The 15,776-nt window shown below is 49.8% G+C and overlaps 1 protein-coding gene across 9 annotated transcripts in view; it reads right to left on the minus strand.

Annotated features, from left to right (window-relative positions):
- IKZF1 (IKAROS family zinc finger 1) overlaps nucleotides 1–15,776 on the minus strand; it is a 90,041-nt gene that overhangs the window by 11,125 nt on the left and 63,140 nt on the right. For 3 of the 9 annotated variants that reach the window (XM_067042968.1, XM_067042966.1, XM_067042970.1), the window contains 3 exons: nucleotides 7,343–7,510; nucleotides 2,947–3,072; nucleotides 54–188 (listed from right to left, as the gene is read on the minus strand). In XM_067042968.1, coding sequence (XP_066899069.1) covers nucleotides 54–188; nucleotides 2,947–3,072; nucleotides 7,343–7,510 — 429 coding nt within the window. Of the gene's footprint in view, nucleotides 1–53; nucleotides 189–2,946; nucleotides 3,073–7,342; nucleotides 7,511–13,487; nucleotides 13,749–15,776 lie in introns of all 9 variants that reach the window. The other 6 variants (XM_067042964.1, XM_067042963.1, XM_067042965.1 and 3 more) reach the window with 6 other exon arrangements.

Below are 15,776 nucleotides of genomic sequence, written 5' to 3' on the forward strand. Positions count from 1 at the left end.
TAAAGCACCCGCGTGGTTGTTCTTTTAAGAGACAGGAAGCGTTTAACTCTTACCAACAAATTTCTGAGGCATAGAGCTCTTACGTTTGGCGACGTTACTTGCTAGTCTGTCCAGCACGAGCGAGCGCTCCGATCCCATCTTGCACAGGTCTTCTGCCATTTCGCTGTGATTAGTTTCTTCTTTAATGACTAAAGTCAAAGACAGTTAGAAAGACCAGTTTAGAAACACTTACGGTGAAAGGATTCAGTCTCATCATCAGTGTTAAATATGACATGTGCTAAGCGCCTACAAGAGCCAGGATCTTCGCGGAGATTATTTCTAATCTTCGTAGCAACCCTGCCAGCCAGATGGAGGCTGACCAGAGCCACCTGCTAATGATACCTGCCTTATCTCCCAAGACCAGGGAATAAGCACCACCACTGTCCCTAGAAGCTGGACTGTGATTAAGTAATTGTGTCCTTTTGACAAGTCCTCTTAACTTTTCAAAGACACCCCCAATCCACTATTTCAGTCAATCCTGACAGCAGCCTTCCTGAGAGTCAAAGAACTCTCAGCTAGAAATGATCTAAGGCTCGACTCTGCCACAGTGAACAGAGGTGCAGGAGAAACCTGGCCACAAAGATGCTGCCAATGAACTCAGAGCTCCTGGACCCCGAACACAGCAAACCGGAAAATCGAAAAACATGCACCGTAGGAAATCCAGAAATTGTGGAGGTGAACGTTGATCTAGGAAGTGTTTCTAGCCAACCTGTGCTCTTCTGTCATCCCTTTCGTTCCATAATTGAAGACACAGCTTTGTATCCTGCATAACCATCCGTGTTCTACTTTTTATGGTTGGATTTTTGGAAATATCACTCTTTCATCCCCCTGCAATTTCTCCTAAGCTATAAGAAGCTAAACAGGCAAACTGATTATCTTCCAAATGGCTAATCAATTCTTCCCACACCGATTCTGAAAAGTCCATTGAAATTCCACCGCTCTGTGCTTCTTCCTTTTTCAGATGGGACAGGCTGATTGATCACAGGGTCTCTGGAAGGTTTATCCATTTCTATTATGATCTGTCTGTCTATTCTTCAAAGAGGTCCAGATGACAGCTACACTTGAATACAGCATTAGACATTACTCTTCTTTTTATAAAATGCCATTTCCCTCATTTACTTTTCCAGATACACTTTATAACATTCCAATAAGACTGACAAACCAATCTCATGCTAAAACCATGCTGTGATCCCAGAGGACACGCGCGCCGTGTCCAGGCCTCTCTCCCTGTGACTCCTCCATGTTTTCTGGCCCCAGTATCGTTTTCTAGCTTTCTTCATCATGGACCGCGCATGACCTGCCAAGATTATTTCTAAGCATTTTATGTCTTCATTGCTTCACGATGAACACCACTTTGAAAAAATATATTTCAAATTGGTTATTATTGCTGGTAAATGGAATTTTTTAGCCTGGAAATGTGGGTTTCTTATTAAATGGGCAAATGTAACAGCCCACACCCTGATTTATAGGAGGGGTACCCATAAAATCCATAGAATTCAATTGCACTGGTAGTATTTTTGATCTATTAAGCTAATATGCTTTGCAGTGTATCCATCCTTCTCTGCAAAGCCGGGCCCGTGGCCTGTCCAGGGCGCCTACAGCACCTCAAGCTGGGTTTCCTCTCTGCCAGGCCATGGGGCCTCCTGAGACCCTCAGAGACAGCACAGCGAGGGGCCACGAGCCCAGAGCTCCCAGACCACTGGCTCTTCTGCCATTTGATTCATTTCTCTCTAAGCTTGTAACACAATCTGTGCACCTAAGGCTCAAGGGAACCTCATGGTTTCCACAAAAGACATTAGGAAATTATGACAGATGACCAAAAATCCTTTTCCTAAATAAAATCATATTCAGAAAAACTAAATCTTTGCTACATCTCATAAGCTAGGGTTTGTCTGTACCTAAGCCCAAAGAATGGCTCCAACCTAAGGGGATGGAGAGGGGTGAGCCTGCTTGAGGGCCCATCTGAGAGCTCATGGGGGCTGGTCCTGGGGGGCCCGGGAGGGATGGGTGACGAGAAATGCACAGAGGGCACAGGTCAACCAGCCCAGCACAGGGAGACCCCCACCCACTGCCTGCCCGAGACCCGGTGTAGCCTTGCAGGACTTCCACGGGCTTTTATGGAACCTCAACCAGCACTAAGTCCACACGAGAAGCCGTCTCATCTGAGTGCAGGACAGAAAGCCATCATGAAGAATCCCAAACCCTCTGATCACCAAAGGGAATCAGTTTGCATCTTAGGACCAAATGGACCCCCACTCTCTCTGTTTACATCTTTCACGTCACACTATCTCAGATCAGAGCCAAACGTTATCTCGAGATGCAAGACGCAGTGAAGCATCAGAGCACATGAGGAAAACGAGCAAGCTTCCCTTGAAACCTGTGACAGCTGCAAGACTACAGACAGTCAGGGTCTTCCAATCACCCCATGTTCCAGGCAGGTGCCGACACTGATGAATGAAGACACGGCCTGAAAACTCTTATTTGATCCACCTCATGAAAAAAGCATTTTTAAAACCAGATTTCACATCTTATTTTGATGACTAAGCACAAAGAAGCAATCGATACTCCAGGTTAGAAAAAAAACCAAAACACCAAAAACCAGAAAGAAAAGAAAAAAACGCCAGACTTGCAAGGGTCACTACAATCTTAGAAGCTTCCCCGGATTTCAAGAGGAAGGGGTTTCAAGGTCACGTGCTCCCTGGTAAGAGGAGGTCTTGGAAAGCTGGGAAGCACAGGACACTCCTAGTGAGAGTTCAGCGGCCAAAAACGTCCCTCCATCCCAGCTGTGGTGGCTCCCGGGCCTGTGCTCTGGTCCAGCTGCATCCCAGCGGGCAGGGGGCCCTCCTTCCCCTCAGCTGGGGAGGGAGGGGGAGCCAAGGCCAGGCAGCCTGTGCCCTCGGCGCTTACCTGGGTACAGTGTGCCTGGAAGGCCCATGCTTTGCAAGTAGTTGTGGCAGCGCTCTTTGTGTTCCTCTAAAGAGCTTCGCTGTTTATAGCTTCGGCCACAATATCCACATTTGTGAGGCTTACCAACTGCAGGAGACACAATGGAGTTCAAGACCCCGATTAAATAGCGGCCGTACATGTCATGGGAAGGCATGCAATACACTTTTTACCAAAAAGGCAAAAAAACCTCTGCTCTTGAGAGCTAAGAGCATTATGGGCTCCATCGAGTTGACTGAATTTAGAGATGTGAATGCCCAGGGGTTTCCTGATTGTACCAAGAACTCCTGTTACCTTTTTTTCATTTTAACTTGTTCACTGCATAACAAATTCTCTTCTACTGAAATCACAATGTCTGAAGTTTAACCGGAGGAAACAAACCACTGCAGTGTTATAACAGGGATGCCCGACAACAGGGCAGAGATGTGAGGAAGGCCCGAGCTGGCTGGATAATATACAGACTCAGCTCCAAAGTTGGCCTCTTGTCCATGGCCACACCGTGGGCCGGGTCTGGAGTGACAGTGGCACCTGGTCTAATGCAGCCAAAGTGAATTCAACTCCTAAACTAGTGCTAAACAAATACCTTGAGGTCTCTAAGACACCACAGTGGATAAATAGACTTTAATGAAATGAGCATTTTGTTTCCAAAATGTATTTTCTTGTTCTAACCTGGAAAAGCTGTTTTCTCCCCAGAAACCTTTAGGGATGGCGTGGCTTCTAGATCAGCCCTGTCCAACAGAATTTACTATGAAGAAGGAAATGTTCCCCACCTGTTCTGTCCAAAATGGCAGCCACCAGTCACGTGTGTCCACTGAGCATTCGAAGTATGGCCCGCGCCACTAAGAAGTTTGAATTTTGTCTAACTAATTAAAATTAAAATTTATATACCACATATGGCTCGTGGCTACTGTATTGAGCAGTGCACTTCTATACAGAGTTTAGTTCTTCCTGAATTTTGAGTGGTATTTTAGGAAAAGAAGACTAGCACAAGTTCATATCATGCCTAAGTTTAAAGATTTTAAAAGCATTTTAGGAGATAAAATGGATAAAGGATCTTCCATTATTTATACAATACAAATTTCCATCCTAAAGCCAGAACCTTTCAGTTCCTTCTCATATTGTTAGATTTCACATATTTGAGAGTATTATGTCAAAATCAATGCCATCCAAATAGGAATGTTTGGTGAAATGGCTGAACCAAATCTTGTATTGGTTAAATCTCTTCCTTAGGTGAACAGAAACTATGGTTTAAGAAGACTAAGATGAAAACCAGAATTTGACTTCTGGAACATTTACTGGAGGGAAAAGGGATCTTTCTTTTTTTATCTGGAGAAAGTGTTGTATCCCTAACATCAGAGAAACAACATTGACATATACAATGTTGCCTAAAACCACATGTTTTATTGAGTATGGCCTTTAGAAACTAATAGAATATAGATAACCCACTCAATGTCTTTTCCGGGGAAAGCTACAGCTTTAGCAAATTTCCATACATATAGCCCGGTGTCTGAATACCCATTTCTGTCTGAGTATATGATTGATTTTAACTCTGGAACATAAGAAGTTCATGAAAGCAATGGAACTAAAGTATATCTTGAAGTGTAGTCCACTATTCTGCAGGAAAGGTCTCTAGCCAAGCTTGCAATTTCCAAAGAAAGCAGAGAAGAAGGGAGGGGGACCCTTCCTCACCCTTCCAGACTACCCAAGCCCCTCTTATCAGTATGGGACAAATCTTGTAGCTGGAATCTCAGGCCACCACTGGTTGCCAGGGAAAGCTACCAGGTTGATGGTGGTTTTTAGCGGAATGGGGGTGTGGCCATTTCACAACGGACTAGAACGTGACCACATTTGGATTTGCAGACAAAGGCTGAAGTCCTCATTTCATTCTAGTGAAATCATCTTGTAGAACCTAAGTCACTGTCTTTTTTTTTTTTTTTTTTTTCAGGAGTTGCGTGTCTGTGGCACTTTCTGATGGCAGAATCACCAGCAGCCCTGGATCAATGATGGTTTTCTCACTACAGTTTTGTCTACTCGCTCATCAGTGGATCCCTAATAAACTGTCCAAAGTCTACCACTGTTATATATAATCAGCCATGCTTGGAGCAGGATACCATCATGCCTCAAATGAAATAAGCAGGCATGGAGCCAGAATAAGCTAAAATACTGCGCTAGCTATTTCTAACTTCACCATAGAACTGATACGCAGGGGAGATTTCTGTCGCCAATCAGAGCGACCCAGGGATGACAGCAGTACAGCTGGCGTCAAGCGAAGGCTGAGTCTTTGTGTTTCCTACCAAAGGGGACACTGTACATCCTACAACTCTAGTGCAGTGCTGCTGCTGTGACGATGTCAACTAGACTCCACATGAAGGCTACCTGTGAAGTTTCTCTGCCCTAGACCCCTGGGTAGGCTCTGTACACAGCCGGTGCCACTGTCACATCTGAACCCTACAGAGGCCCTGCAAACCTCCACCTCTGGGGGGCGACACATGTGCTCCTTATTGGCCATGCGTGTGAGCATCTGCGAATGCTCACTGTCGCGGTGTCATCATCCCACTTTGGGGGGGCCGCCCGTCTTCCCGTCCCCTGAAGCAAAGTCCTCCCCAGCAGGGCCCAAGCCCCACAGTCACCCCCGCTGACCTCTCCTTGCGGAGAAGCCACTCCTCGGCTTTGTGTGGCTCCTTCCTGGGAAGATTCTGAGAAGCTTCCCCACACCATCCCAGTTTTCTAGGAGCATCTGGGAGCCTCCTCCACGCTGAGGGTCAGGAAGGGGGTCGCAACGAGGGGAGATGGCCGGCCGAGCATCTGAGAAGCTGAGCTGCCGGGACCCGCCCCCCACTGTCCCCGTGGACTTCCCCTGGCTCCCTGTGGAAGGCCCCACCCACCAGAGGAGGACCACCTCCCCACAACACTTGTAAACGCCCGGCACCTCCCTTTCCAGGACCACACGCTCTCTGGGAACGTTTCCGAAGGTGAGCCTAGAAACTCGCCCTGTGGCTGGGCCCAAGCGCTGCCTCGTCCTGGATGGACACCTCCCGCCCGAGACTGACTGTCCCCTCCCTGTGCGCCCGCGGTCCCCTCGGAGGTTCGCACCACGGTACCCGGCACGCGCTGAGGCTCCGCCATCTCCTCCTCAGGGTGCTCGGTAAATGTGTGACGAGGAAGCGGCCCCGACCCTGGCATCGACTACACCCATCCCCTCTGGGGGAGAGTGGCCTGAGTGCAAGCCAACCTTCCCCCCAAGGACACACATCCCCTCCTCTGGTTGAGGTGCCTCCCGTGCTGCTGTCCTGGGGGCGTCGGGGGGAGCTGGTCTACAGCCTCTTCCTCTCCCACCGCAGGTCTGGACAGTCTGGACGGTGAGCTCCCTGAGGGCAAGGGTGAGGGCCCATCACCTCCTGCTCTCGGGGCTGGGAAGGGCGCGATGTCAAATACCCCTGCGGGGCGGCGTGCTGGCACAGCACACAGGCCCCACCCTGTCTTTCTCTGACCTGGAAGATTACGGAGCCACTGGATCATGAAACACCAAGAAAGCTTCTCTGGGGGCAGAAGATCCAGTCTACTCAGAGGTGGATCTGTGCTCTCAGGCTGGAGCGCTTCGAATAGTGTGGGACATTCTCGCTTACCATGACCTTGCTGAGACCCTGATTACTCAGGAGGCATTTACTAAAATTTCATAACAGCCCCAAACTGGCCTCTCCCACGGAGGCCTCGGCTGGCCTCTGGCGTGACCGTTGCACTTGGGCCCAGTCGGGAGCGCGCCCTCAGGGAACAGGCAACACCAATCAGGACAGAATCACCTTATCTACCACCTTTGCAAAGAGAACTGGCCCCATGATGAGTCCCGAAACGCTCGGCATGAAACAGTAGCGAGGGTGGCTTAACAGTTAACACTGAGAGACGCATTTGGAAGCTTTGGGGCGTTAGCAGCGCACTCCAGACAAGCACGAGGGGGCAAAAACCTTTAAAAGAGAAACCCACTTACCTGACGCAAGGGGACGAGGAGGCCCCTTTTGAAATACTCTACCGAAGATGAGACGTGTGCGTGCGCGTGCGTGCGTCCGCCCACGTGCGTGCGTCCGCGTGCGTACGTGTGCGTCCGCGTGCGTACGTGCGTGCGTCCGCGTGCGTACTGCGTCCGCGCGCGTGCGTGCGTCCGCGTGCGTGCGTGCGCGCGTTCAGTTTCCCCACCCATTTCCTCCGGGCGGTTGGGAAATCAGAGCACATGGGGGAGGGCACTGCTGTGTCCGTCAGCTGCAGCCGATGCCCGAGGGAGCGGTGTCCCGGGGGGAGCAGGGCACCCCTGAGAGGATGCCAGGCAGTCTCCAAGCCAAGCCCCGCCTGCGCCCAGAGGACCTACCAGAGTGCGTCCTCAGGTGGCCGGTGAGGGCGTCCCGCCGGCGACATGCGTAGTTGCAAAGGTGGCACTTGAAGGGCTTCTCGCCCGAGTGAAGCTTGATGTGCCGGAGCAGGTTGCCCTTCTGCGTGAAGGAGGCCCCACACTGGTTGCACTGGAAAGGCCGCTCTCCTGCGGGGACGACAAGGGAGCCGGTGAGAGCGGGACTCAGCGCTGGGACGAGGGGAGGACGTGGCGAGAAAGTTGTTTCCCGCGTGCCCGGTGACTTCCACCGGCTGCAGGTTTGATGGAACACGAGGCTTTCAGACTAAACCTGCCAGTTCCTTAACGCTTCACTGGTTGGGTCAATTTGATCTGAAAATCTAATTTTTTTCCCCTAAATCAGAATGGCACATCACAATGCAAATTCAAACTCATTTAAATAAAGTGACTGCAACATTTTGTGATGAAGAGCCACTCTTCCTGATCAGCAGTTTTGGAATAAACCAATATCCAATTTTGCGTGTTGTGGCATTTGGTGGGGCTTTTAATGTGGCTTTTTTCAAAGGGTCTTTAAAATATGCCACTGAAGCAGCAAAATAAAAAGGAAACTCATTAAAAATGCATTTCAGGATCACAAGTTCATTTCAGCGTTACATTCTTATATTTAAATGAAAGGCACTTCATTATAACAGTTATAATAACTTCTTTTCATTTACATTTTCCCTGTATTTTCCCTTTCAATTTCTTCTCCATTACCTGTCTGTCCCTATGCAGGCAAATCAGGAAAGAGACAGACAGAGTGTGAGGGTGGGAGAGACAGAGAAAGAGAAAGATTGAATAAAATGAGAAGTTGAGAAACTGGAGGGAAGGTCTGCACCGTCCAAAGAAAAGTCCCGAATCTCCCCCTGCTGCTGCCTCAAAATCTGACCTGCACTGAGGTTTCTGGCTTTTTGCTTTCTTCACAATCCTACAGCCTTGAAGCTAGTATTGTTCTATCCATAGTCATAGAAGACAGTTCTATTTTCAGTACAAATATTCTAAGAGGTGCAATTTAGTTGTCATTAGGAATTCTTTCGGGGGTGGCATTACTGGAGTGGTGACAAAAACAAAAGCAACCACAAAACACTGGACCCTCTGCTGTGTGTCAGCTCATGTCCCCAAACTCTGAATCCAACAAAGGAATAAACGGGCATCTGTGCTCGAGAAATATGCTATTGAGTAGTCATAGGTCTCAGAATCTAAAATCGGTGAACATTTTTATTTAACTCTCAATTAAAAGAGGGATACATTTGTCATGTTTAAGTAAGCATTAAAGCTCTTTTAAAAACAAATGCTTTTTTTTCTTTTTTTCTTTCTTAAGAAGAAGAGCTCTGTATGACCACAATATCTGGTGTTGAGATACCATGAAAATGCACTTCCTATTAACAATTTTTTCTTCAGAAAGAAGAATGTGTTAAAATGTACAGTCGGTTTTCCCAATTGGCTTACATGATTTTGGTGAACAAGACAGCACTTAGCAAAAGCGATTAAGTAGAAGCATATCTGGTACTCTTACAGTCTACACCAGATTAAATTTAAAAGTCTATATTGGCCTCTGAATTTCACGATTACCATCATTCTTAATGTTAAGTGGGCAGGACAGATGTGCGACTGGAAAAATGGAAACTAATTTACAATGATATTCCATTACAGACCATTTGGAATCTTGACACCAACCAGAATATATTCAGAATTTTCCCAAATCTAGATCTAGATTGGACTTGGCTGAATAGAGGAAGTTCAGCAGGTGGGAAGGTGATTATAAAAGTAACTAACTACCTAAAATCTCTGAGTTAGGAGGCCAGGCTGGATGAGATTAAAATAGCTGATAGGCAGCCCCAAGGAGCGAGCAATAGAGATGGTTAATTACCTACTAGAAACACTTCTGAGCCTTCTCTCTCTCTCTCTCACACACACACACACACACACACACACACACGTGTGTGTGTGTGTGTGGCTGCCGTGCTTAAGTCTAAGCAGACAAAAGAAGGAAGAAGAGTCCAGGGCGACCTCGCAGGGGAAAAAGCCTCCAGCCACTCGCTCTGGCAGGGGGACCCTCAGGCTGGCTGTTCTGGAAAGCTGGGAGGTCTCATGCCACGAAAATGCTTGTGACAAGGATGTGGGCCACTCTCGGTGACCAGCGTGCCTCCGTGTGACCCCCCACACCGTGAAGCGTCCCCTCCGTGCTGACGAGATGCTTGCTGGGCGCCCCCTGAGGTCGGACGGGCTGGAGGGAACACGGGCTTGCACCCTGCCGTCCAGCCAGCGTCTGTGCAGGCCAGCCAGTCAGCAGAGCGAGAAAGGACACGTCCTCACAGACGTGCGTCCCTTCTGCAGAACAGGGCGGGCAGGAAAGACAGGGGCCGTGTCTTTGAGAGTGCAATCTGTCTTCTAATTTGAGTCATCGGCTCCCGTGTATCCTGCTGGGCCTGGTGTCTTAATCCTGCTGGCAAGCTTTCCTGGAAATCTATTTGTTTCTGATTGCTGTGCTGACATGAATACATATCACGGGGCCCGGGGGCTGGAAGACAGCGTTCCCTGGAGCGACAACACGGAGTTCAACTCAGGGTGGTTTCCCTTGGGAGGGGTTAGCAGGAAAGGGATCAGGGCCCCGGAGCTAGACGACAGAACACAGCCCACGATTCCTGTGTACTTCTACTGGTGATCGCTTGCCCCCCGCACGTATACGGCTGATGGTAGCCAAGTTAGACCAAGTTCCTCCAAAGGCTGTATTCCCTTTTATTTAACTGGGATGAGGGCTTTCATATCATCACTTCAAAATTTAGTTTTTAATCCCAGTAACTCTATAATCTGTCGTTCCAGAGACTCCCTGTAAGAAATGTCTGAGCTCCTTTGCATAACTTAACTGGGCAAAAAAGAAAGTCTCCATGGATGCCCACATCGTGAAATTTCTGACCCTGTATCAGAAGAAAGTGAATTAAAAAATACACTGAGGGCTTCCCTGGTGGCGCAGTGGTTGAGAATCTGCCTGCCGATGCAGGGGACACGGGTTCGAGCCCTGGCCTGGGAAGATCCCACGTGCCGCTGAGCAGCTGGGCCCATGAGCCACAACTACTGAGGCTGCGCTCCGCAGCAGGAGAGGCTGCGACAGTGAGAGGCCCGCGCACCGCGATGAAGAGTGGCCCCCTCTCGCCACAACTAGAGAAAGCCCTCGCACAGAAACGAAGACCCAACACAGCCAAAATACATAAATAAATAAATTAATTTTTAAAAAAAAAACAGATCTGCTTTTTAAAAAGAAAAAAAAATACACTGAATTACAAGGTTTCGCTTGGGCTTAGCTGTGCCTTGGAGCAGCACCCAGTGCCATGCCGGGTTTATAAAGCACGATGACTCTGCCTTTTCGCCTCATAGACGGGAACAGAGTGGGCACAGGGCCGGACAGAATCACCATCATTCAGACACTTTTCTAGAAGTTTCCTGTTAAAAATCCCATCATTTAGAATCAGATTACTGCACGTTCCTCTACCACTACCCTCCCGTGAGCCCTCAGAGGTTGGCAGGAAAGTGTTACTATGACGCTTGAGTTTAAAAAAATGAAACAGCAGCAAAACTGGGGAAGTGAAATGGTGTCATCAATGAACGACTCGTACAAGGGCAGCCCTGGCCGCTCTCGGAGGCGGTGATGCGGGAGCTTGCCCTGGACAGCTGTGGGCCTCCAGAAGGAAACCCCAGTGCGCCCACGCCACTCGCCGACGGCAGGTGCAAGTCCTGGCTTCTGGGGGGGACATTAGGTGGAGCCCAGGATCCCCGACGAAGGGCCCCCTGAAATGGCACTGTTTCCGGTCCGCTATCCACTGCACGTCCCACCACCTACGGACGCTCTGGGCCCCTGCTCCAGCTCCCCGTGTCCTATGGGTCTGGACCAGAGTCTGCCTCTTCACAGGACACCCCAGTGATTTATGGGGACTTGACGTGTTACAGCATTCAGGACGGGGTCGGTGATTAACCAAGCATGTCTTTCTGATACATTCCACTCCGATTCCAGGAAAGTGGAAACCTTCTAGCATGTCTCTTTATTCAAACCTAGTTTGGCCAAACTCTTTCTATATCGACCTATGACTATATTTATGCAAAGTGGAAAAGCATTACGAAAGCAAGTCAGGAGTTCTTGTTTCGTTTTTTGGTTTTTTTTTTGTTTGTTTTTTTTTAAAATAAAAGTCAAGGCAGGAACCATAAAACTGATGGTCTCTATGTCCCTCTTTCTGGAATGAACTTGTCCTGTAAGCGAAAGACTCCACGTGTTGGCACCTATTTGGCCCGTAGGCGCTATTTGTGGGCCGAAGTGGGAAGCACACAGCCGCTCTACTCTGCATATCTGTGCTTGGCGGTTTTGTTCATTAAATGCAGTTATTCTTTTTGTCAGGACAGGCAGTCATGATATTTTGGCCCTTTCGTATGCCAGCATTTCATGCAGTTATCAAATATTTATTGAAGGGAACTTTCACTGTATAGTCAGGATTTACAGGAATTAGCAGGAAAGTAATTCATTTGCGAGGTCTCTTCCTCCATCGGGAATGAATTGATACGGGTCCCGGTGTATCCTGTCAAGGGTCTATCACCACGTCACCTACCTTCACGTTAATTTCCACCTCGTTACAAAGCGGGGAGCCTGACTACTGACTACTCTTCCGCCAGCTTCCCTTGGGGCTGGATGTGGCGGGGACATTCCGCTGGGTAATTGGCGGATTAAGAGGCACGTTAGGAAAAGCAAAGTCTGCTAAATCGCAGAGGTTAAGTTCTTACCGAAAATGAATGCTGATCGAAAATAAACATATTTTGCGGTTCTCCAGATGTATGACAAACAGAAATTATTTGGGGAACTGCCCGGTTCAAATACAAAAATGACTCCACAAAGGTCCGCGTTTCCTGACAACCCAGCTGTTTTGCTCCGTGAATTTTCTGAGCTCCTGCTTCAGTTTTGATAATCGGATAAGCGTTTGGCCCCCCGGGGAGAATCACAGGAGGCTGTGATGTCCTTCCTCACTTCCCCGGGTAGCTCACAAAAGCCACTCCGCCTCTTCAGTCTGCTTTTATCGGTTGGCGGTTCTCCTCTCGTGGAGAACAGGGGCAGGCGCTGGCTTTATGATGACCTAAGATGCCACCCGCCAGGGCAGCAGCGGCTCCCGGTGTGTTTTACGTCCAAACTTTCAGTGACCACTGGAGTTGGCACATTTATTGTGTTGTTTCCACCTTTTGGGCAGAGGAGTAAAGTTTCTGTTCAATTCAAAAGACACCTCATGCATGCAGTTTAGGTAAGATGGGACCTGTTCACATTTTATTTCGAAGACTGACCATGTGTGGTGACAGTCCTAGTAGGGACACCCGTGACTGCTCACCTACCAGGACTGTGCCCCCCGGGGAGATGTGGACGGGAATAGGAGGAACAGGAGACCCTACCCCTCCAGCCGCCAACGTGAGAACGTGTCAGGAGCCTGGGTGCAGCCATCAGACGCAAGATGGTCTGCGTCCCGTCATTTCTGGACACAGAATACTGTTTTCTACTGCCAAAGCCTCCATTACCCCGTCCACTGGGACAGGGGCTTGGGTATTAAATTCTTTACCAATTTGAGATCGAAACTAGTGGCAACCAAACCATCTTGGTGGGCGTGTCACCTGCTGGAGGAGAAGCCATCTGAAAACAGAACTCTCGCTGAAAGACTCAATTTTGCTGCTATTTCCATCATTCAATGCCTGTTTCTAAAAACCCCGCCTTAACAGTTTGGAGACCCCCAACATGCACATTTGACTCACGGTTTCTCAGCAGAAACCCGGAGGAGTAGATTTCAGTGTACCAATCTCCTCTTACCTTGCTCTGTCTCATTGTTTTGAAGGGTGAACCACCTGACAGCCCCACCGCCCACAGGTAGAGAGTATGCTCTCAGGCCCTTGTCAGAACTTGCATACCCGTTCCCTCTTCCTTTCTGTCTACGGCTTCAATACACAGGATCGAACTGGTGCATGTTCAGGAGTCCTTTTCGGTATTGTTCCCGAAGAGGGAGGCTACGCCGCGCTCAGGACACCCAGCCGGGAAGGGCCTCGTCCCCTCTGCGGCACCCCGTGGGCCCCTCCAGGCCGCCAAAGGAGGAACTACGCCGGGCCTTACCAGTGTGGCTTCTTTTGTGAACCATGAGCACATTCGGGCCGATGCAAATGATCCCACAGACATCACACTTTAGTTTGCCGTTAGGAAGTCGAATGCCCCCAGCTCCTGACAGAGCTTTGCTGCCTTGGACACCGTGGGAGCCATTCATTTTCTCTCCGGAGGCATCGAGCACCCGCAAGTCCTCTGCACACTCTTCCCCATTCACTTCACAGGCACGCTCATTCTCTTCATCACTCTGAGTTTCTACTTTAACATTACCAGCTGAAAGAGACAACACAACACAGGGGCCGCTCAGTGTCATTGCAGAACAGAAACACGACAGCGCAGCAGCAGACACCACCCGGCGGGGGCGGCGCCCTCCACAAACACAGGGGCCTGGCGGCTGGCGCCGGGGGGGACGGTGGCCCGGGCTCTGGACCCACCGGCCCACAGGGTACTGTGATACGTCCCAGCAAGCATCCCGGGGTTGGGACCCTCGTCTGCCCTCCCTGTAGGTCCGAAGGGCAGCCGGTGAAAATGCACGGAAGTTATACATTCTCGCTTTAGACTGGGTGGGTGTGTGGCGGGGGGGGGGGGGGGGGGACCCCTATGCAGGGTAAGGTCACCGGGTCCACTGGGACAGCCTGGGCCCCTCTGCAGTGACCTGAGGCCACGTCCGACACCCTGTGAGCCAGAAGACCCCTGACGCCAGAAGGAGAGTGCTGATCACGTAGCCCCCCCCCACCCCCCGCCACCGGTGTGGGACCTTGTTGGGCAAAACCCCCTAAGAAGAAGCGCTCATCTAGCCTGAAAAAGTCCCCTTAAGCATAAGGATAAGCATAAGCTGCCTCTCCTTCGTTCACGTATTCATAAGCATGGAGACAAAACTCAGCAAACACGCGCTCGGATTTCTGACCAAAGATTCCCGAAAGAGCTCTGTTTGTTTGTTTCTTTGGCACGTGATCACTCTAAACCCTTTCCATTCCACGATGAAAATAAAACCCGTGTCCTAAAGCAGTGCCATGATTTCTCAGGTTTCCTCCAGCTGCTGGAGGGTTGACCAGCGCGGGTGGCAAACGTAACCGACCTGCACTAGCTTTTCGGAAAGACAGACGCGTGCGCGCGCGGGGGAGAAGGGCTCCTGGTAATAGCACGAGAACCACCGTCCACTCTGCATCTAGAGTCGTTATTTCTGTCCCCCGTGTATTTTTCTTGGTAACGAAAATAGGCATTTGGTTTGCATTCTCCTGAAACACCAACTGATGATGCGTGGCTGAATCCAATATCGTAATGACCGGGAGAAACAAACTTCAGTTACACTGAAAGCCCTCACGGTTCATCACAGTCTCTAGAGATGAGTAAGAGGAAGTGGGTAAGTTCTGCCAAGTAAAATCATCAATGAGATCGACGGTAACCACGGCTACAAAATCTTTGATCCACGTTGTAAATCAGTGGTTCTCCAAGCGTGGTCTCTGGACCAACAGCACTGACATCTCCTGAGGACTTGTTGAAAGAGCCGAGCCTTGGGTCCACCCTTACCCACTGAGCTAGAAAGCCTGGGGGCTGGGCCCTGCCCTGGGCATTCTCCACACGAGCCTCCAAGGGATTCCCACGTACACTCGAGGCTGAGAAAAACTGTGCTAGTAACACTCCAAGTTCGTTTGACTCAACACATGTCTCGTGATTTGGAAGCCCAGAGCCCAGACTCTGAAATCAACATTCCTGCTTTGGAATCTCAGCTCCCCTCTTTATAAGCTCTTGAGATTTTGGGCAATCCTCACCTGTAAAAACGGAAACTATCCACACTGGCCCAGCAGGGGCTTTGAGAGGATTTAGTGGGTAAAGAGACGTAAAGCGAACTTAGGCCAGCGACTGGCCCGGCAAATGAAAGCACGTTCCCATAGAGCCGTCCCCTTGAGGGGGCTCCCCAGGAATGTTCGCGGCATGGACCGCGTGCCAGGCGCTTTAACTGCCCTGTAATGGGTAAGCCTCACAACGGCCCTGTAAGTGAGGTGCTGTTATCCTATGTTACAGTTGAAGACGCCCAGGCACAGAGAGGTCGAGCAACTTGCCCGAGGTCACACAGCTGGGAGATTCTGCAGGCAGCCCGGCCCCAGCGCCCACGCTCCTAACCGCCACACTTCCCGAGTTGCCCATCAGATCTTTGGAGAGAAGACTTGGCAGACAAACGAGCAAACGGAACGAATGAGCTGGGACACGGGCCACACCCCCGCTGTGGACTTGGACACCCCAGAAGTGAGGGGATATCGCTTCCCATCACATCCTTGCATCACAGAAGACTGTCGCGAG

The sequence above is a fragment of the Kogia breviceps genome, chromosome 9 (genome assembly GCF_026419965.1).
Source record: "Kogia breviceps isolate mKogBre1 chromosome 9, mKogBre1 haplotype 1, whole genome shotgun sequence".
Lineage (NCBI taxonomy): Eukaryota > Metazoa > Chordata > Mammalia > Artiodactyla > Physeteridae > Kogia > Kogia breviceps.